Here is a 26050-nt window from a genome sequence, read left to right on the forward strand (position 1 = left end):
AGGCTTACGTTATCAGTGCAATTAAGTTACTGTGAAAATCCCCGAATCGCCACTCTACGGCACCTGTTTGGGTATAGTGAGGGACAATTCAGAATGTCGAATTCACATAACAAGCACGTCTTTCTGCACTTTTGAGAGGAAACTGGAGTGCCTGGAGGAAACCCACGCGGACATGGGGAGAACGTGCAGACTCTGCACAGACAGTGACTCAAGCCGGGAATCAAACCCGGGTCCTTGGCACGAGCCAGCTGACTGGAGAGGACAGGAGTTCCCAGTGTGGTCACTGAATACATTGTGGGAACTGCCCATTTAAAGAGGCTGCCTTGACTCGCTGGTCTGAGAATCCACCCCTTCCCCCTCTGTGTAACGCTGGCTGAGAATAGAGATCGGGGCTGCTCAATGTACTGAAAGCCATTTGCTTCTGTTCTCTGTCTAAAATCAAATTGGAAGGAAAGGGAGACAACTGAAACGGGGAAAGGGGAATTCCAGACATTATTGACATCACTATACATATTGCAGACACACATTTATTCATCTTTGATCACAGAATCTCACCACACAGGTCATTCGGCCCATCGTGCCTGTGCTGGCTCTTTGAAAGAAGTACTCAATTAGTCCCACTATCCTTCCTTTCCCCATGAACCCTGAAAACTAGTCCCTTTCTAATATTTATCCAACTCCTGGTGTTGAATCTGCTTCCACCAGCCTGTCAGATAGTGCATTCCGGATCACAGCACCTCACTGTGTACAGATTCATCGTCCTCATTTCCCCTCTGGCTTTTTTGTGAATAACCTTAAATCTTGTCCTCTGGTTAACAATCCTTTTGTCAGTGGAAACAGTTTCTCTTTATGTACTCTATGCAAACCATTCATGATTTTGTCTGAACTCAGATATTAGAAAGATCCTGAACAGTCCCATTATTCTGCTCCATGGAACAATTTACATCAATGGTTAAATCCAATAAAATTAACCCAGTGACAATCATGACCAATTGTCTGATTACAACAGGTCTTATTCAAGATGAGGTCATGTTAATTCAAGAGGTAAAAGTGGGATTTGTGAGTGATCCTGGGTTTTGTAAGTTGGACTCTAGTCGCGGAGACACTGAGTGCTCCTGGGCAGGAATTTAGGAAATCACTGTTGGTTCAGGAACCTGAAGAAGATTCACACTTCTACCAGAACAGGTTACCCAATTTTGGTGGTGAACGTCACTTGTGTACTTCATCAGTATACTGCTTTAAAAAAATAAACATTGACATTTCAGAGTCCTCTCTTGCCTGATTGTTAAGCCTCTTTCGAATTGAAGCATTTTAGAGGGTCAGTTTGGAACTGAGTAAATAAGGCACCTTCAACCAAATTAAACCAAATCTAAATATTAATTATATACCCTTTAAAACAGAGATAGGGTCTCCAGGATGTGCAAGAAAGATTAACAAGGATGATATCAGAACTGAGAATGTTTAAGTTTCAGGAGATATTGAACAGGTTGGGGATATTTCCCCTGGGGAAGAGAAGGTTGAAGACTGACCTTATAGAGACTTTAATGGGTGTGATAGGATTGACATCATCAGGGTGGCATAGTGGTCAGCACTGCTGCCACACGGTGCTGAGGACCCGGGTTCACTCCCGGCCCTGGGTCACTGTCCATGTGGAGTTTGCACATACTCGCCGTGTCTGCGTGGGTCTCACCCCCACAACCCAAAAAGATGTGTAGGTTAGGTGGATTGGCCATGCTAAATTGCCCCTTAATTGGAAAAAAATAATTAGGTACTCTAAATCTATATTAAAAAATGTTTTTTTTAAAAGTCATCGCTGTGATTACAGAATAGAAATTCACAACTGACAATTCTAGTTGTTACGGAAAATCCTTCTTCCTCTCAAACTATAAATATTTGACCCCCACCCATGCTCTCCTCATTATTGATTTTAACACTAATTTATCCTTCTGTCCTCCTGCTTTCCCCCAAGTCTCCTCCCGTGAAGATGCTGACTCTCGGATTCAGTTTCACACTCACCTATTCCCCTCCCCAGGTGCTAAGGGCGAACGTTACAATCAATCCCCGTGACTACTAACATGTACTTTGTGTCAGGGTGAGGTCACTGCCCCTCCTCCACTTTTCATCCCAGTCCCAGGAGTTTGGACAGTGTCGGCCGCAGCTCCCACAATCCCCCGCGCTAGGGAAACCGCTCTATTCACCGCACGGGCGGGTGATCAGGTACTGCGCATGTCCAAGGCTGAGGGGAAGCTGCGCATGTGTGGAGGAAAGCCCGCCCCTGGCCTTCCTGCTGAGGTATTAATCAATGGGAAACTGGGAGGACCGGAAGGACTCTGGTCCTCCAGCCAATCAGAAGGCAGACGTTGTGTTAATGAAGATTGACCATGACACTGACTGAAACCTCTTCCTGTCTCCAACATCTGTGAGTAAAACACTTTCCTTTCTCCCCCTTTCCATTTCTTTTCTCATTCTCACCTTCAATTGGTCACTTGCAGCAACTGAAGGGAAAGGAAGTGAATCCGGGGAGGGTGCAGACTCTGGAAAGCTTGGCCCAGATCTCTCTCTCTCAAAGACATTGACATCCTTTGCTCCCTCAGCTTGACACATCTATTTGTTTGGCTAAAAGGGTGGTTTCTTTCCTAATGTTCACAATTAAAAGGGTTGGTTTCCCCTGTGTCTATGCGGGTTTCCTGCAAGTGCTCCGGTTTCCTCCCACAAGTCCCGAAAGACGTATGTCTGGTAATTTGGACATTTTGAATTTTCCCTCTGTGTACCGAAACAGCACGGCAGCATAGTGGTTGGCACAATTGTTTCACAGCTCCAGGGTCCCAGGTTCGATTCCCGGCTTGGGTCACTGTCTGTGCGGAGTCTGCACGTTCTCCCCGTGTATGCATGGGTTTCCCCTGGGTGCTCCGGTTTCCTCCCACAATCCAAAGATGTGCAAGTTAGGTGGATTGGTAATGCTAAATTGTCCTTAGTGTCCAAAATTTCCCTTAGTGATGGGTGGGGTCACTGGGTTATGGGAATAGGGTGGAGGTATAGCCTTGGGTAGGGTGCTCTTTCCAAGAGCCGGTGCAGACGCGATGGGCCGAATGGCCTCCTTCTGCACTGTAAATTCTATAACAGGCGCCGGAATGTGGCGACTCGGGGCTTTTCACAATAATTTCATTGCAGTGTTAATGTAAGCCTACTTGTGACAATAAAGATTATTATTATTATTGGAGATGGCTAAAATTTAAAGGAACAGTAAATACATGTCGGACAGAGATATGTCGAGTGTTTTTACATGGTACAGATTAGATATATTATGAAAATAAATTACTGTGGATGCTGGAATCGTAAACAAAAACAGAAAATACTGGACAATCTCAGAAGGTCTGACAGCATCTGTGGAGAGAAAAGGGAACTAATGTTTCGAGTCTGCATGACGCTTTGTGACAGTTAGAGAGAACTGGAAATGGGGTCAGATTTGTACTGTAGTGGGGGAGGGGTGGAATGGAGCGGTGGGGGTGGAATGGAGCGGTGGGGGTGGAATAGAGCGGTGGGGCTGGATATGGACCAGCAATAGGTGGAGATATAGACAAAGATGTCGAGAACAGAAGATAAAAGGAATGCAAATGGTGGTAATTAAGGCTAAGAAGGGTGCTGATAGTGGTACATAAAAAGGTTAGAATGTGTGAATGGCAGAATAAAGGTGAGCAGTGTGTAAAGGGCAACTTGAAATAATTCGAATGGGGGAGGGGAGAAGAATAATGGGGAGGGAAAAAACGATCAATGGAAGAAATTAAAACAAAAATAAATTGATAGATAAAAATGGGGTAAAGGTGGTGGAGAGTCTGAGGTTGTTGAACTCAATGTTAAGTCCGGAAGGGTGGAACATGCCTAATCGGAAGATGAGGTGCTGTTCCTCCAGTTTGCGCTGGGCTTCACCTCAACATTGCAGCAGGCCAAGGACGGACATGAGGACTGAGAGCAGGGCGGTGAGTTGAAATGGCAAACGACAGGAAGGTCTGAGAACTGCTTGCGGATGGACCGGAGGTGTTCTGCAAAGTCTGGAAAAATATATTCATTTTGCTTCGGTTTGCACCCCTCTATCACCTCCACATGGTCTGTCTCCGACACTTCCCTTTCCTTCCTTGACCTTTCTATTTCAATTTCTGAGATAGACTGTCCACTAATATCCACCACAAACCTACCGACTCCCACAGCTACGCCGACTACAGCACTTCACATCCCACATCCTGGAAGGACTTCATCCCATTCTCTCAGTCCCTTCACCTCCATCGCATCTGTTCCGATGATGCCACTTTCCAAAACGGTGCTGCTGACGTGTCTTCATTCTTCCTTAACCGTGGCTTCCCACCCACTGTGGTCGACGGGGCTCTCAACCGTGTCCGACCATCACCCACACCTCTGCCCTCCCCCTCACTCCTCTCCCAGAACCAGGGAGTGAAGGTATCGAGAGATATGGGGGATAGTTTGGGAAAATGATGCTGAGGTAGATCGGCCAATGCTCTCATTGAATGGTTGAGCAGGTTCAAATGGCCGACTGCAGCTCCGATTTGTTGTGGTCCCTGTGTCCAGGCCAGGAAGCAGTGAGCATGGATCTGTCAATCAGCCTGAATCAGCACCTTCAGGAGAATTGGGAGGGTGAATATTAGGTACAGCAGAGTGAGAATGGAGGGAGAGTGTGTGGGACGGAGATTTACAGATGTTGCGGAATGCAAGAGAAAAGAAAGTTCCAGAGAAACTAGAATAGTTTGTTCTGAATTTCTATCCTGTACTGACAGTGATATCTTTGTAAATTGTTCAACAGGTGATTCAAAGAGGCCAAATTACAGACAGAAATCTAATACATGTCGTCTGGATCTGACAGTCCCTCAATTCCTTGGGACCTGAATATCATTGGCCTTCGAATCTAAAGGAGAAATGTTTGCCTCATCTGTCAACTTGAAAAGATTTTAAACACCATTGTGACTGGAAAAGCACCGAGACACACACACCCGAGTGAGAGTGTTCCAGAGCACTGACTGTGGAAAGAGCCTTAACCAGTTACACAGCCTGAAAAAACATCGCACCATTCACAGCGGGGAGAGACTGTACACGTGTTCTGTGTATGGACGAAGCCTCAACTGATTGGCCGAACTGGACAGACATGAGGAGACCCAAAACATGGAGAAACCATGGAAATGTGAGGACTGTGGGAAGGGATTCATAGCACCGTCTGTGCTAGAAATTCATCGACGCAGTCACACTGGTGAGAGGCCGTTCACCTGCTCTCAGTGTGGAAAAGGTTTCACTCTATTATCTGACCTGCAGAGACACCAGCGAGTTCACACTGGAGAGAGGCCGTTCACCTGCTCTCAGTGTGGGAAGGGATTCACTCAATTATCTGACCTGCAGAAACATCAGCGAGTTCACACTGGGGAGAGGCCGTTCACCTGCTCTCAGTGCGGGAAGGGATACACTCAGTTATCCCACCTGCGGAGCCACCAGTGGGTTCACACTGGGGAGAGGCCGTTCACCTGCTCTCAGTGTGAGACGGGATTCACTCAATTATCTGACCTGCAGAGACATCAGCGAGTTCACACTGGTGAGAGGCCGTTCACCTGCTCTCAGTGTGGGAAGGGATGCACTCAGTTATCCCACCTGCAGGCACACCAGCGAGTTCACACTGGGGAGAGGCCATTCACCTGCTCTCAGTGTGAGAAGAGATTCTCTCGGTTATCCACCCTGCAGCGCCATCAGCGAGTTCACACTGGGGAGAGGCCATTCATCTGCTCTCATTGTGGGGAGGGATTCACTTGGTTATCCAGCCTGCGGACACACCAGCGAGTTCACACTGGGGAGAGTCCGTTCACCTGCTCTGAGTAGGTGAGATATTCAGTGATCCATCCCAACTATGGAGACACCGCCAAGTTCTCAATGGGGCGAGGCCGTTCTTCTGCTCTCAGTGTGGGAGAGACTTTGTGTTTCATCGCACATGCTCACACACCAAGTTCACAATTGATTACAGGGGTTGGATTCCGCTGGTCTGCTCTCAATCGCATCCAGGACTGCATTTTGTTAATTGTGTCAGTTGATCAATAGGGATGGGCGGAGGGTTTCTTCTTGCTGGACTGGTTTGTCTCACAAAATTGCCTCCAGTCGGCTGATGATCATTGAGCCATGTTGTGAATTCCTGGCTTCAACTTTCACGAGGATCACAGAGCGAAATAGTGTTTGGTGGTGTAGCCATCTGGGATGGCCACTTACAAAGAAACATGGACATTTGCAAAGCCTCAAGGGAAATATGGCCAATGTAAGATTCAGGCAGGCTCAGAGCCTAAATGTATATTTGTAAGCAGAAGCAGACGGGATCGAAACCCCCAGCCGATTTGCATGCTAATGACCCATTTCCCTAAGATAAAGGAACTGGTACTCAGGTATCCAATACAATTCCAGACATTTCGGTGCCACTCCCTTTACTCGGGAAGCATAAACTCAGGACCCGCCCAGCCATCAAAGCACCCGCCCCTTTATTGGCTCAGATCGAAGGCAGTGATCGAGGACTGCCGAATTATTGGGTCCAAACCGGAGGACCGCCCAAAAGAGCGCAAAACCCCCCCAAGGATAAAGAGAGACACTGCCATGTGTTCGGTCTCTTTTGGACCTGGCGCTCCGGCAACGTCGGACTCCATCTGCAGCACCACGACCAGAAGCAAGTTCAAGTTCAATGCTCGCTACCATGCGGATGAGCCTAGCTGAACCACAGTTATTTCTCCAGACCCAGCAGATCCAGATTCGAACAAAGACCACTGTTCCTCTGACCTAAGCCGGATGCCTGAAGTTAAGTACAGGTTGTCATAGTGATAGGTGTAATTTAGCTCGTAGTGTTTATGTTGCATGTGTAAGTTAATCTTGTGTGTAAATAAAGTATTATTGATCTTGAACTAACTAACTGGTTGTTTGGGTCTTTGATCGATATCCGATTGAACCTTGTGGCGGTATCATTTGATACCTGGTGACTCTGAAAGCATATCCTATTCATATCTAGATTAAGAAGGGCAACCTTATTAGCTGCCATATTTATAGCAAGTAAATATAGCAACAGTGGTTGGAAGATATTTAGTTCCCATTTCTGTTTGGATCCCCCTAAAGCATGCCACCTTGCCATGGAGATGGGCAATGGAGGGTACATGGATCTTTTGTTTAATTTATCTCGGTGTTTCTCGCAGAAGAAAATTATCAAGCTATGGGGCAGGTTGTCTGACATGGACTGAGAAACAACATTAAATGGTGTGATGGGAGACAGGCAATAACTAATATTACAGGGATTGGTTAGCTCAGTTGGCTGGATGGCTGGTTTGTGATACTGAGCGACACCAACAGCGTGGGTTCTACTCCATACCAGCTGAGGTCATCCAAGAAGGCCCTGCCTCCTCAACATTGCCCCTCGTCTGAGGTGTGGTGACCCTCAGATTAAATCACCACCAGTCAGCTCTCTCTCTCTTTCTCACAAAGGGGGATGCTCTTACGAAATACTGACAGTGGTACCAGCCAGTAACAAGGTTAAGATAAGGGAGTTATGTATACTCAAGACCCAAGGACGGTCGATGAGGGGGTCTGGAAGGCATCATGAGTTCATGAGTAACCCCCTAGCTGTCCATGAGCTGATCACTCAGTTCCCTGCTGCCCAGTAACCACTTTCATTGGATCTACCAGTCAATGTGTGCAACCTACAATCATTGTGATTGGATCGTGTCCGGCTGAGTTGGGCTGACTAACTATTTGAAATTGTATAAAAAATGATGATTCCCTTTGTTCAGTGGAGAGGTATCTGCCTTTGCCCAGAGAATTACTCCCCGCCGGCGTTACAACAATAAACTGTGATGTTTGAAGCAGACCTGAATGTCGAGGGATTCTTTTGGATTCATTCATGCAAACAGAAGCATAACCTACTTTTGTATTCAATTCCCCCACAATAAACAATAACATTCTATTAGCTTTCCTAATTACTTGCTGTACCTGTATACTCGCCTTTTGTGATTCATGCTCTTGGACACCCAGATCCCTCTGAATCTCAGAGCTCTGCAATCTCTCACCATTCAGATAATAAGCTTTTTTATTCTTTCTGCCAACATGGACAATTTCACATTTTCCCACAATGTTCTCCATTTCCCAGATCTTTTCCCACTCACTTTCCATCCTAAGTGGCTTCCCCCTTATTTTGAAATTGTGTCCACTGGTTCCAGACTCCCCAACCAGGGGAAACATCTCACCTGCATCTCGCCTGTCTATTCCTTTATGGATTTTGTAGGTTTCATTGTGATCACTTCTCATTATTTGACACTAGAGAACACAGGCCAGGTTTCCCCAATCTCTCCTCAAAGGGCAGTCCTGCCACCCCCGGAACAAGTCTGGTGAACCTTTGTTGCCCTTTCCCTCTGGCGACCAGGGCAGTAAAACTGCACACAGTCCTCCAGCTGCGGTCTGACCAAGGTTCTATACAACAGGTACATTCTGGACAGTCTCATGACTTTGCATTTATTTTATCCTGGATAGTATGGGGGAGGCGGTGGCCTAGTGGTATTGCCGCTGGACGAGTAATCCAGAGACCCAGGTATTATTCTGGGGTTCGAATCCCACCAGGACAGATGGTGAGATTTGAATTCAATAAAAATTTGGAATTCAAAGTTTAATGATGACCATGAAACTATTATCAATTGTTGTAAAAACCCATCTGTTTTACTAATGTCCTTTAGTGAAGGAAATCTGCCATCCTGACCCGGTCTGGCCCACATGTGACTCCAGAGCCACACAGATGTGGTTGACTTTTAACTGTCCCCCACTGTAATGACCTAGCAAGCCACTCAGTTCAAGGGCAATTATGATTGGGTAACAAATGCTGACCCAGCCAGTGATGCCTACATCCCAAGAATTTTTTAAAATCATACTTCTACAGGTAGATCTAAAATAAATACATTTGTCTCTGTTCCATTGAGTCTACAGCACAGGGCCAGGCCAGTCGGCTCAATTGGTCTCTGTCAGTATTTATGTTCCACATGAGCCTCCACCCAGCCCTCTTCATCTCCCCCCATCAGCATATCCTTCTATTCCTTTCTCCCTTGTCAAGATACAGGAGTATTCATGTTGTTCACCTCAACCACTCGCTGTGGTAGCGAGTTCCACATTCTCACCACTCGCTGGGTAAAGAGGTTTCAGTTGAAATCCCTATTGGATTATTGAACCCCTGAAAATGGATTGAAAATGCACGCAGCATTTGACAGAGTTTGGATGAATTGTCAGCGCAGATGGGGCAGCACGGTGGCGCAGTGGTTAGCAGTGCTGCCTCACGGCGCTGAGGTCCCAGGTTCGATCCTGGCTCTGGGTCACTGACATGTGGAGTTTGCACATTCTCCCCGTGTTTGCATGGGTTTCACCCCCACAATTGAAAGATGTGCAGGCTAGGTGGATTGGCCACGCTAAATTGCTCCTTAATTGGACAAAATGAATTGGGTACTCTAAATTATAAAAAAAGAATTGTCAGCACAGAGAGAGATAAATGTGTGTCCCGATAGACATTACAGAGACTTGTTTGAAAGGTGACCAAGGCTGAATCTAAATGTTGAAGGGTATTTGACATATTGGAATGCATGAAGCTCGGAAAAGATGATGGGATTGCTCCTGTTCATTAAGGATTACATTAGTTCAGTACTGAGAGATCAACTTAGCCTGAAGGTTCAGGGTGTGGAATCAGCTTTGCTCGAGATAAGAAATAATAAGTTACAAGGTCTCATGTGAGTAGTTAATGGGCCTCCTAACAGTAGTTACATTGTAGCTAGAGTGTACAGGAAGTATTAAATAAGGCTTGTAATTAATGTACCACAATAATCATGGGTGACTTTAATCGAATATAGATTGGGAGAGTCAGATAGGCAGAGATAGCCTGGAACATCGGTTAATAAAGATTTTGGGGGAGAATTTCTTGGAGCAGTTCCTTCTGGAGCCAACCAGGGAGCAGTCTATCCAAGACCTCCGTGTGCAGTGAGACAGGCTTAATCAATAAATATGTGGTGATGGAGCATCTATGTAACAGTGATCATAATACTGCACATTCTCCCCGTGTCTGCATGGGTTTCGTCCGGGTGCTCCGGTTTCCTCCCACAAGTCCTGAAAGACGTGCTGGTAGGTAATTTGGACATTCTGAATTCTCCCTCTGTGTACCTGAACAGGCGGTGGAATATGGCGACTAGGGGCTTTTCACAGTAACTTCATTGCAGTGTTAATGCAAGCCTACTTGTGACAATAAAGATTATTATGTAAGTCAATGTTTATTCATTTTAATAGTTTTGTTTTAGTTATGTTCAGTTATCGCAGAATCAAAGTGTATGAATCAATTCACTCAATACGGTATCTCACTCTGAGTCTCTGTATTCAGGTGCACTCGTCCTTGACAAGTGACTTGTGCCATATTGTCTTCGGCCAAAGTAGGTTTAATTTTATGGTTTTACCACAAGACTAATGATGAATGAGAATCTCTGTTATTGCAGGATTTGACTAAACAGCTTGCTTGTAATGCAGAACAAGACCAGCAGCGCGGGGTCAATTCCCGTAACGGCCTCCCCGAACAGGTGCCGGAATGTGGCGACTAGGGGCTTTTCACAGTAACTTAATTGAAGCCTACTTGTGACAATAAGCGATTATTATTATTATTACTACGTGTCGATGCTAGAGAAATGCTGTCTTAAATTGTATTTGCTTTTTAACTTATTGCAAAATAGTCACTTTCCTTCAAATTGTACAACAGATTTTCTGCATTATTGTGGTTTTATCAGTTCCTGTAATGGTGTTGTAGTTATGTCTTTTCTGTGACTTTTATTTCTTGTGAACATGTAATTTATGAACAGAAAATGATATTTTGTAACGTGTATCTTGCTGCTCGAACTTTAGCACACCGATCACCTTCACAAATTTATTTTGTGTTCAGTAGGAATTGCTGTATTAGTTTAAGTTTGTGTATCTTGTGCACTTTCAGTTATTTGTATTTAAGTAACTTGCTTCAGTCATTGACAATCACGAAGAAGTTACACATGACACCTGAAGATGTATCATCTCGGCACAGTGGCACAATGGCTAGCACAACCTCTTCACAGCACCAGGGATCCGGGTTCAATTCTGGCCTTGCGTCAATGTCTGTGTGGAGTTTGCACGTTGTCCCTGTGTCTGCGTGGGTTTCTTCTGGGTGCTCCAGTTTCCTCCAACAGTCCAAAGATGTGCAGGTTAGGTGGGGTTATGGGGATAGGGTGGGGGAGTGGGCCTAGATGAGGTGCTCTTTCAGAGGGCCGGTGCAGACTTGGTGGGCTGAATGGCCTCTTTCTGCACTCTAGAGATTCAGTGGTGCTATGGTATCAGTTAGGACGATGAGCCTGACGAATATTAATCATGAGAAAGTGACACCACAATGAGAAAGTGACATCACACATCAGCAAGGTGACCGATATCCTTCAGAGACCAATCAGACATTGATCGTACCCCATTTAACCAATCAGGGACTGATCATGGGCTGCTTGGGCCAATCAGAACCACAGGATACTACCAGCCATGCGTAGAGGTAGGTACTAGAAAGGGTTAATGAGCTACAATTTTCTGGAGCTCGGTGCACAACACAACATGAAGCAAGAGGATAGACTTCAGCCAATAGAACAAGAGACAGCTCCACAGTCACCTGGAAGCTGAGAGCTGGTGATCCAGAGTGAACGGACTGATCCACTGCCTTTGTTAATTATTGTGATTTTGTACTTATTACAATTAACTTAATAAATTCTGTGACAACATTCTTGTACCCGGAATGGTCTGCAACTAGTCAGGATCTGCAGGTAACTTTCACAACACAGTCTGACGTGTAATTGATTTGAGTGTTACAATTGAGATTGGAGCCAAACCCGGATCTTACAATAGGATCGAATTTCACATTCCTGCACTAAGTGATGGCTTTTGTAAACTCCTTTTACAAGATATTAGAAGGGGAGGAGTTACAGACAGAAATTTCACACCAAACATCACATCAAGATGTGACAGAGTCACTCGATTCATGGGAGCTGAATATCATCGACCTTTGAATTTAGAATGAGAAATGTTTGTCTGTTCTTCTGCTGAAAGAGATTTTTAAACATCACTCAGTGTACAGGCACTGAGCCAGGCTCATCCGAGTGACGCATCACTAAAAAAATCCATTTTATATTTTGCAGCTCACCCAAAGATGGAAATTTCAACGCACATTTCTCCATCTTGTATTTTTTAATGTTTTGTTCACCCGTTAAATATCCTCGACTTCTGGACGTTTCATTACAGAACTCAGCTCGAAGACATCAAAACTTGTATCCGGCCTTGTCTGTGTGCCCCATTCGTCAATTCAACTTTGCAGCAGCTCAGTCCCGGCTTTGGAAACATCTTCATCTTTCTGTGAGGCCCCGGCCCCATTGACTGTGACAGGGTTCATACTGTCTCCATGAGATTGTTGATGTAAAGCCACGTCAGACCCACACTGCCCGTTTTTCAATCCAATTTATTTAAAGGTCCTAGAAGCCTGACTCCAGCCTTAAATGTTGTTCTGATCCTGTCAGTAACATTGTTTTGGAACTCACTAGTACCACCACATAGGCAGTCATCAACATGCATCATAAAGTTGCCCGAGAGTTTCCTGCCATGGTACCAATAAAGCATGGCAGCTTCTGCCTTCAGGTAGAGACAACCCGACTTGAACAAAACTGATCTAACTGAGAAGCGCAAATGCAGCTTTTATGTTTCTTGACTGAAAGTTCCGGGAAAATGTCACGAAAAGGGCCAAAGAAATTTCAAAATTACCTTTCCCACTGTGGGCGAGTCCACTCTGACCTCTTTATCTCCCAAAGCTTCTTCAAATCCCCGCGCCACTAACCTCACCTTGGGCCTTATAAGCGCCATCCGGTTGGACCTTTTCTGTGCAGATCCATTGATGTGATGATGCTGGCTGACCCCGATCTGGGACCTCTGAACACACGCCAAACTCTGTCCAACTGCCAAATCTTGCTGTTTCACCTCCCGTACGGCTTTATCCCCTCATTTTTCAGCAGCTACAAAACCCTCTCGGTCACGGGGACTTCAGTATCGCCCCCAAACACATCCTTGGTGTAAAAACGACAATTCCCTGCCTGAAATGTTCCAATTATTGAAATTACATTGAATGAATGTCAAAGAAACAGACCAGAAACAGATCCCTGAGGTTCTGAGGTGTCCCCAGTGGTCAGTCAGACTGAACTAAACACGGGTGGTATAAAACAAACAATACTGTATCTGCTGTCCACTCACCCCGGTATCTGCTTTCCACGGGGACTTTCCTTTAATCAGAGCCGTCAGTGGATCCTGTTCCTGACACCAGACTGTTGTGGGACAAATGTCACTCGGAGTCCAGAGTTGGTCAAAGTTTGGGAATCTTTATTACAAACATGCAGGGAATGCTTCAGCGAACCGAAGCATCTCTGGGAGTAGTTACAATAACACACGTTTATACACAGTACAGTTGCAGCTGTTTTGTCTGTAAGTTAGTGGGAAAGTACAGGACGTCAAGGAAACAACTCGAAAACAGCTCACTTATTGGCTATAGTGACTTCATCTCTCACACAATACATCTCGGGAAACAATAGCCAGACCAGTAATCCAGAGACCCAGGGTAATGCAAGAGGGATCCAGGTTCGGCAGGTGGTGAAATTTAAATTAATTATAAATCTGGAATTAAAAGTCATCGCTGACCATGAAAGCATTGTCGATTGTTGTAAAAACCCATCTGGTTTCTTTTAGATCCACCTGTAGTGGGGGAATAACACTATTTACTATCCAGGATAAAATAAATGTACTTCAGCCTTTGTGGATCATTCCAGTGGAAATGTGCTCCCACCCAGGCTCAAAGAGCATCAGCCCACTGGAAGCAAAATCGTGAGACCGGCCAGTCCAGCAGAAAGAAACCCTCCGACCCTCCCACTTCACCAAGTGTCAGAATGAACAAAGTTTGATTTGATTAAATTTATTCACGTGCACCGAGGTACAGTGAAACATATTGTTCTGTGTACAATACAGACAGATCATTTTGTACAAGAAAAAACATAGGACATATGACAAATACACATAAATACAGAGACATCGGGTGAAGCATATGGAGTGTCGTGCTACTCAGTAGAGAAGATGTGTGGAGAGATCAGTTCAGTCCATAAGAGGGTCATTCTGGAGTCTGGTAACAGCGGAAAGAAGCTGTTTTGAATCTGTTATTACGTGTTCTCAGACTTTTGTATCTCCTGCCCAACGGAAGAGATTGGAAAAGAGAATAACCTCGGTGGGAGGGTCTTTGATTTTGCTGCCGACTTTCCCACAGCAGCGGGAGGTGTGGACAGAGTCAATGGATGGGAGGTGGGTTTGTGTGAGGGACTGGGCTGTGTTCACAACTCTCTGTAGTTTCTTACAGTCTTGGGCTGAGCAGTTGCCATACTGAGTGTCATGGGAGTGGCCCTTTAAGAAATGTTTTTGTCTTATCACATGGCTTCAGTGATGTCATTGTGTGGGTGGAGCTGGGCTGTGGCTCTGGGAGTTGGTTTTACTTCCGCTTTGGTTTGGGGCTGTTTTGTGGCTCTGAGTCTTTTGCTTTCGTTTTCACATTTTTGGCTGCTGTACTCAGAAAGAGGAGTATTTTGGCCTCTCTCTCTATCTTCATTTTAAAAGCTGTTTCCAGACTGCTTGATAACTTGAAAAGAAATAATTGCTTTCTGGAAGGAATTTAAACCTACTGTTTTGGAAAGGAAACAAGAGCATCCATACCAGGTCTTGAGTGCTGTGCGCTGGACCACACCTTTGAACAGGAGGTACTGGTTTATGGGACCTTGTTATTAAATTGGAACAGTTAAAGGGGGGAATTCATTCAGGGTTATACATAGATTACTGTAGCTGTGTGGGGTATTTATGTTTGTAATTGAGAAAAATGCTTACTGTGTGTGTTTATAAAAATGTTAACTAAATTCGTAGAATAAAGCTTGTTTTGATTAAAAGTGGTTAAGGCCTCTGTTGAATAACCCCTGAAAGGCAGGCCCTTGTGCTTATCGGAACCAAAATCAATAAACAATTGTAGGTCAGGTGAACTCCATGATATACTTTGGAGTTTTCTAAACCCTGGCCCATAACACAAGCGGTGATGCAGCCAGATAAGATGTTTTCTATGGTGTTCCTGTAAAAATTGGTAAAGGTCAATGGTAATAATCTTCATAATTGTCACAAGTAGACTTACATTAACGCTGTAATGAAGTTACTGTGAAAATTCCCTAGTCGCCACACTCTGGCGCCTGTTCGGGTTCACTGAGGGAGAATTCAGAATGTCCAATTCACCTAACAAGCATGTCTTTCGGGACTTGTGGGAGGAAACCGGAGCACCCGGAGGAAACCCATGCAGACACGGGGAGAACATGCATACTCCACACAGACAATGACCCAAGCGGGAATCAAACCTGGGACGCGGGCGCTGTGAAGCAACAATGCTAACCACAGTGTTACCGTGCCGCCCATGTGGCAATCAGTGTGGGCATGCTGAATTTCCTTAGTTTCCTGAGGAAGTATATGTTTCTTGGTCGTAGCGTTGATGTGGGTGGACCAGGACAGAATGCAGGTGATGGGCACACCTCGGAATTTGAAGCTGCTAACCATCTACACCTCGCCCCATTAATGCAGACAGGGGTGTGTACGATACTTCGCTTCCTGAAGTCAATGACCAGCTCCTTAATTTTGCTGATATTGAGGGAGAGATTGTTGTTATTACACCATGCCACTAGGTTCTCTATCTCCTTTGTGGACTCTGACTCATCGTTGTTTGATATCCAACTCATTACGGTCGTGTCATCAGCAAACTTGTAGATGGAGCGGGAGCAGATTTTGCCACACAGTCGTGTGTGTATAACAAGTGTAGTAGGGGGCTAAGTACGCAGCCTTGTGGGGCCCCGGTTTTGAGGACTATCATGGAGGAAGTATTCGAGATCCGAACCACTACGGTCGTGTCATCAGCAAACATGTGGATGGATTTGGAGCCAAATTTTACCATGCAGTCTTGTGTGTGTATAGGCAGTGCAGCCTTGCGGGGCTCCTGAAGTGAGAACTATCGTGGAGGAGGTGTTGTTGTTTATCTTTGCTGATTGTGGTCTATAGGTCAGAAAGTTGAGGATCCAGTTGCAGACGGAGGAGCCGAGTCCTTGGTTTTGGAGTTTTGATATGAGCTTGGCTGGGATTATGGTGTTGAAGGCGGAGCTGTAATTAATGAATGGAGTCTGACGTAGGAGTCCTTGGTGTCGAGATGCTTCAGGGGCGAGTATAGGGCCAGGGAGATGGCATCTTACGTGGACCGGTTGTGGCGGTATGCGAATTGCAGTAGATCAAGGAATGCTGCGAGTATGGAGTTGATGTTCAACATCTCGAAGCAATTCATAATGATCGATGTCAAGGCCACCGGATGATAGTCATTGAGGCACGTTGCCCGATTCTTCTTTGGCACCGGTATGATGGTGGTCTTCTTGAAGCAGATGGGAACCTTGGAACGGAGTAGGGAGAGGTTGAGGATTTCCGCAAACACACCTGCCAGTGGGTCAGCGGAGGATCTGGGTGCACGACCTGGGATCTCGTCAGGACCCATCGCTTTCCGAGGGTTCACTTTCAAGAAGGCCAATCTGATTTCAGAGACTGTGACGGTGGGTATGGATGTGTCCAAGGCTGCTGGGGCAGTTGACAACGGTTTGTTGGTTTACTGCTCGAAACAAGCATCGAATACATTGAGTTTGTCGGGAAGGTGTGCGCTGTTGCTGAAGATTCTACTCGGCTTTGCTTTGTAGCCCATTATGTTGTTTGAGCCTTGCCACAACCGACGAGAGTCCCTGTCGTTAGTCTGCGACTTTAGATTAGTTTGCTATTGTCACTTGGAGTCCCTGTTGGCTTTGCGGAGGTCATATATAGATTTCTTGAATAGGTCAGGGTTGCCTGCCTTGAACACCTTCAGTCGGGAGTGAATCTCCCAATTAAACCATGGATTCTGGTTGGGTAATGTACAGACTACCTTCTTTTGCACGCAATCTTCTACACATTTACTGATGAAGTCTGTGATGGTGCTGGCATACTAGTCTAGGTTGGCTGCTTGAGTTCTTGAATATGGATCAGTCCACTGACTCCAAGCAATCACGTAGGAGCTCTTCTGTAGCCTCAGACCAGCACTGCACGACCTTCTTAACCTGATTCTCCGCTTAAGTTTCTGCTTGTATGCCGGGAGAAGGAGCACCATCTTGTGGTCCAATTTTCTGAAGTGCGGTCCGGGGATGGATCATCAGGGCCCTTGATGTTTGTGTAGCAGTGGTCAAGGATGATGGGGCCCTTGTCGGGACAGGAGATGTGTTGATGGAATTTTGGTAGTACACTCTTGAGGTTGGCCTGGTTAAAGTCTCCGGCCACGATGAACAAGGCCTCCGGGTATTCTGTTTCATTGTTATTTATAGCGGTGTACAATTCATCAAGCACCTTCTTCACTTCCGCCTGGGGTGGGATGTAGACCACCGTGATGATGGCAGAAGTGAACTCCATAGAAGGTAGTATGGACCGTACTTCACAGTCGGGTATTCCAGGTCCGGGGACCAGTAGTTTGCCAGGGTCGCCACGTCCGAGCACCAGGAGGGGTTGACGAGGAGGCAAACCCCTCCACCCACTCCAGGTTCAGTCCTGGATGTGATTAACAGCAGGAATAACAGCAGAATCTAACCCGTCATCGCTTGTGAACCCTTTGGTGTCTGAGCATGTTGGACGACTGAGTGAATCCCTCCCCACAGTGAGAGCAGGTGAATGGCCTCTCCCTGGTGTGAACTCGCTGGTGTCTCAGCAATATGGATGATGTTTGAAACCTCTTTGCGCAGTGAGAGCAGCTGAACCGTCTCTCCTCAGAGTGAATGCACTGGTGGGACATCAGTAGCTGTAAGCTTTTGAAACCCATCCTGCAGTCAGAGCATTTAAAGGGCCTGCTCTTGGTGTGAGTGACATTGTGGCTACGCAGGCCAGATAATTGAGCAAATCCCTTATCACACAGAGCAGATGAACGGCTTCTCCCCGGTGTGAAGTCGCTGGTGTGTCTGCAGGTTGGATAACTGAGTGAATCCCTTATCACACACAGAGCAGACGAATGGCCTCTCCCCGCTGTGAGCGCTCTGGTGTCTCTTCAGGTGGTGTAACCGAATGAATGCCTTATCACACACAGTGCAGGTGAATGGCCTCTCCCCGGTGTGAACTCGCTGGTGGCTCTCCAGATGGGATAACTGAGTGAATCCCTTCCCACACACAGTGCAGGTGAATGGCTTCTCCCTGGTGTGAAATCGCTGGTGTCTCTGCAGGTTGGATAACAGAGCAAATCCCTTATCACACACAGTGCAGATGAATGGCCCCTCCTTGGTGTGGACTCTCTGGTGGCTCTGCAGGCTGGATAACCGAGTGAATTCCTTCCCACAGTCAGAGCAGGTGAATGGCCTCTCCCCAGTGTGAACTCGTTCGTGTCTCCGCAGGTGGCCAATGTCAGTGAATCCCTTTTCACACTGTGAGCAGGTGAAAGGCCTCTCCCCAGTGTGACTGCGTTGATGCCTTGCCAGCTCGTGTGGGGCTCTAAATCCCTTCCCACACACAGAGCAGGTGAATGGCCTCTCTCCAGTGTGACTGCGTTGATGCCATTCCAGCCCGGAGGGGCCTTTGAATCCCTTCCCACAGTCCTCACATTTCCATGGCTTCTCCATGGTCCGGGTGATCTTGTGTCTCACCACGTTGGATGATCAGTTGAAGCCTCGTCCACACACAGAACACCTATACAGTTTCTCCCTGCTGTGAATGGTGTAGTATTTTGTCAGGCTGTGTCACTGGTTAAAGCTTTTTCCACAGTCAGTGCTCTGGAACAGTCTCACACGGGTGTGTGTGTGTGTCTCAGTGCTTTTCCAGACACTGATGTTTAAAATCTCTTGAAGCAGACAGAATAAGCAAACATTCCTCCTTCTGGATTCAAAGGCCGATGATATTCGGTTCCCAAGAATTGAGTGACTCAGTCAGTTCTTGACGTGATATTTAGTTTGAGATATCCACCTCAAACTCCTCTCATTCTAGCTTCCTGCAAAAAGATTTTACAAAAATCATCATTGTCAGTACAGGCTAGAAATTCAGAACAGACAATTCTAGATTATATTGAACATTATTTGCTCTCTCTCTTTCCCTCAAATGCTTTAAATTTCCATTCCACACACTCTCCTCCATTCTCATTCTGCTGTATCTAATATTCACCCTCCCAATTCTCCTGAAGGTGCTGATTCAGGCTGATTGACAGATCCAAGCTCCCTGCTTCCTGTCCTGGACACAGAGACCTGAAAATCTTCATGCAGGCTGCCAGACAGATATATATCTATATTACTGGATGAAAAATGTGTGTAATATACAGATTGAATTCACTTCCTTTCCCTCCCAATACTCGTGAAGGTGCTGATTGATGCTGATCAACAATCTAAACTCATTACAACCTGTACAAGAGTAGAAAATCTACATCTAAGTATATTTACTGATTAGAGATGGGGTGATTCTGAGGAAGAATTTTATTTAGTCATGGAGTGGTCATGACAGGGAACTCACTGCCCACAAGGGTTGTGGAAGTCCAGATGATCAATAATTCAAAATAAAATAGGATGGTCACTTGAAGAAAATAAACTTGCAGGGGAACAGGGATATCGAGGGGGAATGGGACTGACTGGATTGCTGTACAGAGAGTCAGTATTGACTTGAGTTACCAAATGGATTCGGTCGGTGCTGCAATGACTATGACTGGAAACACACCTCTTCATTCACCTGAGGAAGGAGCAGCGCTCCGAAAGTTAGTGACATCGAAACAAACCTGTTGGACTTTAACCTGTTGTAAAACTTCTTACTACGACCATCCTTTGTGCCAGGTATGACTCCAACCAACAGAGAGTTTTCCCCGATTCCCACTGACTCGTTTACCTGAGGCTCCTTGATGCCATACTCGGTCAAATGCTGCCTTGATGTCAAGGGTAGTGACTCTCACATCACCTCTGGCATTCAGGTCTTTTGTCCATGATTGAACCAAGGCTGTAATGAGGTCAGGAGCTGAGTGACCCTGGTGGGACCTAAACTGAGCGTCCGTGAGCAGGTTTTGCTGAGTACCACTTGATAGCGCTGTTAATGATTCCTTCCATCACTTTGCTGATGATGAAGAGTATTCTGAAAGGGAAGTCATTGGCTGGGTTTGATTTACCTGTTTACTGTTCCCTTTAATGTCAGCCATCTCCTGGGGAAATCAGCCCTTTAATTGTGAACATTGGGAAAGAGACCATCATTTTAGCCAGACAAATAAATGTGTCAAGCTGAGGGCGCAAAGGACATCAATGTCTTTAAGGCAGACAGAGAGAGAGAGACCTGGGCCAAGCTTTCCAGAGTCTGTACCCTCCCTGGATTCACTTCCTTTCCCGTCAGTTGCTGCAAGTCACCAATTGAAGGTCAGAATGTGACAATAGATGGAAAGAGGGAGAAAATAAAGTGTTTTACTCACAGATGTTGGAGAATGGAGTCTGTGTGCAGCTCAAGCTCATTCAGGGTTGGAAGTACAACAGCTTTGCTCGGCAGAAACCTCCATGTCCAACTTCCGCATTGAGACAATGGGGGAGCTCTGATTGGCCGAGGAGCAGAGTCCTTCCGGTTATTCAATCTTCCTATTGGTCAACACCTCAGCAGTAAGGTGAGCGGAAGTGAGCTCCCCTTCACATGCGCAGCTTCCCTTTTCCCTTGGACATGCGCAGTCCCGGGTCAGGGCAGATCACAGACGGCTGGAACTGTCAGCCGGTTGCTTGGAAACCTTGTCTCGAGGATGTGTGGTGGAAGGGGATCAATGGGTGGGGGCGGGGCTCCCGTGTCCGCGCGCTGGGCAGTGACGTCACCGCGGAGCGGATGTATTCTTATTGGCTGATTTAGAGGACGAGTTCCTTTGTGATGTCGCTATGTGGAGGTTCGAGAATGGGTTTCAGACTAAAATTTCCTCCTTCAGTGAGAAGTCTTACAACACCAGGTTAAAGCTCAACAGGTTTGTTTCAAACACGAGCTTTCGGAGCACAGCTCCTTCCTCAGGTGAATGAAGGAGCAGTGCTCCGAAAACTCGTGTTTGAAACAAACCTGTTGGACTTTAACCTGGTGTTGTAAGACTTCTTACTGTGCTCACCCCAGTCCAATGCCGGCGTCTCCACATCATTTCATATGTTCATAAGATATAGGAGCAGAATTAGGCCATTTGGCCCATCGAGTCTGCTCCGCCATTCGATCATCGCTGATCTCATCCTGGCCTTAACTCCACCGTCCTGCCAGTTCTCCATAACCCATCAACCTAATTAAAAATCTGTCTAACTCCTCCCTAAATTTACTCACTGTCCCAGGTCTACCGCACTCTGGGGTAGTGAATTGCACAGATTCACAGCCCTTGGGAGAAGCAGTTTCTCCTCAACTCTTGTTTTGAATTTGCTACCTCTTTTTTTCAATAATCTTTATTGTCACAAGTAGACTTACATTAACACTGCAATGAAGTTACTCTGAAAAGCCCCCCCACCCCCAGTCGCCACATTTTGGCGCCTGTTCGGGCACACTGAGGAAGAATTCAGAATGTCCAAATTATCTGAAAGCACGTCTTTCGGGGCACGTGGGAGGAAACTGAAGCGTCCGGTGAAATCATAGAATTTACAGTTCAGAAGGAGGGCATTCAGCCCATCGAGTCTACACCAGCCCCTGGAAAGAGCACCCCACCCCAGCCCACGCCCAACCCCAGCCCCGTAACCCAGTAAACCCACCTAACCTTTTTGGACAAGAAGGGCAATTTATCATTGCCAATCTACATTTTATCATGGCCAATCCACCTAACCTGCACATCTTTGGACTGTGGGAGGAAACCGGAGCACCCATACAAAACCTACGCAGACATGGGGAGAACGTGCAGACTCTACACAGCCAGTAACCCAAGCCGGAATCAAACCTGGGACCCTGGAGATGTGAAGCAACTGTGCTCACCACTGTGCTACCATGCTGCCCATCTTACCCTAAGAATATTACCTCTCGTTCTAGAATGCCTGAAAGACGTGCTGTTAGGTGAATTGAACATTCTGAATTCTTCTTCTGTGTACCCTAACGGGCGCCGGAATGTGGCGACGAAGGGAGAATTACAGTAACTTCATTGCCATGTTTTTAAAAAAATTTAAAGTACCCAATTCATTTTTTCCAATTAAGGGGTAATTTAGCTTGGCCAATCCACCTGGGCTGCACATCTTTGGGTTGTGGGGGCAAAACCCACACAAACAAGGGGAGAATGTGCAAACTCTGCATGGTCAGTGACCCAGATCCTGGATCGAACCTGGGACCTCGGCCCCATGAGGCGGCAGTGCGAATCACTGTGCCACCGTGCTGCCCCATTGCGGTGTTAATGTAAGCCTTCTTGTGACAAAAATGAAGATTATTATTATTAAGAGGTAATAGCCTCTCCAAGGCAGCCTTCAGGACGTGCGACAATGCAGAATCGCCAAGCAGAAACATACAGCCAAGTTCTGCACACATGAGTACAGCCTCAAGGGGGACCTTGGATTAATGTCGCATTACATTCACCCTCCCACCATCTGGCCTGGGCTTGCGAAATCCTACCAACTATCCCTGCTTGAGACAATTCACACCTCTTCAACCTGCGATTATCCCTCTCTCCAGTCACTCTGTCTGGACCTGTAAAGACTTAATTAACTGCAAAGACTCGCATTCAAAAGTATCGTCTTGCATCATTGACTTTATCTACATATATGTTTCTGGAACCCATCTCTTCATTCGCCTGAGGAAGGAGCTGTGCTCCGAATGCTGGTGATTCGAAACAAACCTGTTGGACTTTAACCTGGTGTTGTCAGACTTCTTACTGTGCTCACCCCTGTCCAACGCCGACATTGCCACATTAAAGTAAAAGGGCAAAGAGGGCAACGTGGTGGCACAGTGGTTAGCATTGTTGCCTACGGCGCTGAAGACCCGGGTTTGAATCTCGGCCCTGGGTCACTGTCCGTGTGGAGTTTGCACATTCTCCCCGTGTCTGCGTGGGTTTCGCCCCCATAACCCAAAAGATGTGCAGGATAGGTTGATTGGCCACGCTAAATTGCCCCTTAGTTGGAAAAAATAATTGGGTATTCTTAAAAAAAAATTTTAAAGTAAAAGGGCAAAGTGGCTGCACGGTGGCGCAGTGGTCCCAGGTTCAAACCCGGCCCTGGGTCACTGTCCGTGTGGAGTTTGCACATTCTCCCCGTGTTTGCGTGGGTTTCACCCCCACAACCCAAAGATGTGCAGAGTAGGTGAATTGGCAATGCTAAATTGCCCCTTAATTGGAAAAAATAAATTGGGTACTCTAAAAAAAATGTTTTAAGTAAAAGGGCAAAGATGTTTATAGTTTAAGAGATACATTCCTAATAAAAATAATGTGTAGGCATTGTTGCTTCTAGTTTTTTTGCAGTAAAAGTCATAAAACATGAAGTTTTTGCCTTATGAGTCTTCAATTTGTTCACTGGGTTTAGAATTTATCTTTTAAAGTTACTGATCTTTTCAGAAATCTTACACAGTTGATTTAGAGCTACAAGTTTCAACTTCCCATAATGCCTCAGGCAACTTCTGTCTCTCTATTGCTCATGTCATGACAGCCCAGCAACAGAGCTGAGGGCTGGAGATGCCGTCACTCCTCGTAGGAGCTGGAATCAGTAGAAAGAAGAACCATAGTTTCTGGTTGAGCTTTGCGTTAGCTGTCTGACCATGATGACCATATATAAATAGCTAACCAGGTAATATGTTGTGATGAGGATTTAGAAACAGACCCTGGGTAGACGAGTTCACTGAAGCTGTGGGCTTATCAGCTGTACAGTGACACCAGGCATCCAACAGCCAGTGAGACCTGTAATATTGGACACTGGGTTTAACCCTGTTCTGTATTAAACAGACCTATCTGATACTGGGGGTGATATAGATAATCTGACCCTTAATTAATTCAATTCCAAAAGTGAATAACATTGATTCAAGTACAGTGAGTACTCTGTTAATCTGTGAACAAAGTGGTGTCAGTTCATGCAAATCTGTCTTATTTCATTACTTATTTTTGTTACTGACTAGGGTCTCTCCCATTCTCCTCTCACCTCTCTGTCTCTGGTGCCTCGCTCTCCCTCTGTCTCTCTCAGCTGCCTCTCACTCTGTTATTAGTGCCTCGGAAGACAGGTGGGATAGTTTCCTTTGGTAGCCAAGGGCCAAGAATATAAGAACAGGGAGATTGTGCTGGAACTGTATAAAACACCAGTTAGACCACAGCCGGAGCACTGTGGACAGTTCTGGTCACGACATTACAGGAAGGATGTGATCACTCGAGAGAGGCTGCAGAGGGGATTTATGATGATGTTACCCAGGATGGAGAATTTTAACTATGAGGAAAGATTGGAGAGGCTGGGGTTGTTCTCATTGGAACAGAGGAGGCTGAGGGGAGATTGAATTGAGTTGTGTGTAATTCTGAGGGGCTCACATAGAGTGAATATTTCCATCAGCAGAGCCGAACCCCTGCAGTCAAACATGAAGTCGCTGGTGTGTCAGAAAGTGGGATGAGTGAGTGACTCTCTATCCGCACAGAGAACATGGAAACAGCAGCTCCCCAGTTTCAACTCGCTGGTGTGTCAACAGGCTGGCGGATTGGCTGAATTCCATCCCACTCCTGGAACATTTTTCAATGTCCACTCCCCAGTGCCAGCAGGCTGCCTGACTGAGAGAGCCTGTCGTTAATATGTTGATGGTGGTGTCATATTGATATTGTTCATTCCGGGGACTTCCGGTGACAACATAGGTGGATGGCACGCGTTAGGTGGCTCCTGCGAGAATCTCGGATTTTTGGACATTTATGTCCAGTTTAGGGACAGTTTTTAGATGAGTTGTTGAGGGAAGTCATAAGGAGGCTGACGAATGTCGAAGTCCGAGAGGAAAGGTGCTGGAAAAAAGGGGGTGAGCGAAAGTGCGCCGGCGAGTGCTGCTGTGAGTCCTGCAGGAAGGAAGATGGCCGGGGCTGGGTCATCGGGTGGGGCCGCTCCCCTCACCGGGGAAACTCTGACCGAGGTGATGTCAGAGCTTCAGACATAAGTAGATATTACCCCTTTGAACTGAATTGGCCACATTCCTCTTGGAGGTCTGTTCTATTCTCTGAGCCATCACCCATTTGTCCCGACCAATCCTCGGTCGTCGCTGAAACGGAATCTTCGATGCTTGGTTCTTATACTCCTTCTGACCAGTGTCCCAGACAGGTCAATTTTACTCTACTTCGAACTGTTGAATGACATCTTTCTTCTAACCATAGATCCATTCTTCAGACATTGTAGTTAAAGGTGTCAACTCAGGTTCTGCTCGGCATTTCACCATCTTTTCCATCAGTGCATTGCAGACTCTAAATAGGTCACCAGTCAAAAGGTACCAGGCCTCATTTCAAATTGACCAATACCTTCCCATCATGGCTGCAATCAGTCATTTTAGCACAAACAGGGTCTTATCGCTACAGTGGAGTTGGAAAGGCTGTTTGCCAAGCATTTAAAGGTGCTTCGGAGGGGGATGACAGCTTCACTTTAGAGTGGGTGAAGGAGGCGATTGCCCTGGTAAAGACAGCAGAGATGAAGACGTCTGTTGAAGTGCGGGAGCAAGGACAGAAGTTGAAGAGGGTGGAGGAGACACTGTCGCAACACAGTGACCAGTTCACCTCGATGGGTGAGGAGCTGTGGAGGGTGACGGAGGTCAACAAAAGGCTCAGAGCTAAGGTAGGGGACCTGCAGAACTGGTCAAGGAGGCAATTTTTGGGAATGGTGGGCCTGCTTGAGGGGCGGAGGGCCTGAGGCCAACCGAGTACTTTGCAAAGATTTTTGCTGTGTTGATGGGGGAGGGGGGAGAACCCTCCGCTCTGAGTGGGACAGGTCAC

General features: G+C 46.4%; 1 protein-coding gene and 1 long non-coding RNA gene across 2 annotated transcripts in view; one reads left to right on the forward strand and one right to left on the reverse strand.

Annotated features, from left to right (window-relative positions):
* The first annotated feature begins 2366 nt into the window (after positions 1-2366).
* The window catches only part of LOC140418027 (uncharacterized), a 50185-nt gene continuing 26501 nt past the window's right edge, over positions 2367-26050 (forward strand). The window contains exons 1-2 of the mRNA XM_072501457.1: positions 2367-2419; positions 4814-5869. Coding sequence (XP_072357558.1) covers positions 5170-5869 — 700 coding nt within the window. The 5' untranslated portion in view covers positions 2367-2419; positions 4814-5169. The remainder of the gene's footprint in view (positions 2420-4813; positions 5870-26050) is intronic.
* On the reverse strand, positions 13432-20816 carry LOC140422319 (uncharacterized). Its single transcript, XR_011947383.1, has 2 exons — positions 20612-20816; positions 13432-19165 (listed from the first exon to the last, which is right to left on the reverse strand). It is a non-coding gene; the product is annotated as an uncharacterized lncRNA (long non-coding RNA).

The sequence above is a fragment of the Scyliorhinus torazame genome, chromosome 5, assembly GCF_047496885.1.
Source record: "Scyliorhinus torazame isolate Kashiwa2021f chromosome 5, sScyTor2.1, whole genome shotgun sequence".
NCBI lineage: Eukaryota > Metazoa > Chordata > Chondrichthyes > Carcharhiniformes > Scyliorhinidae > Scyliorhinus > Scyliorhinus torazame.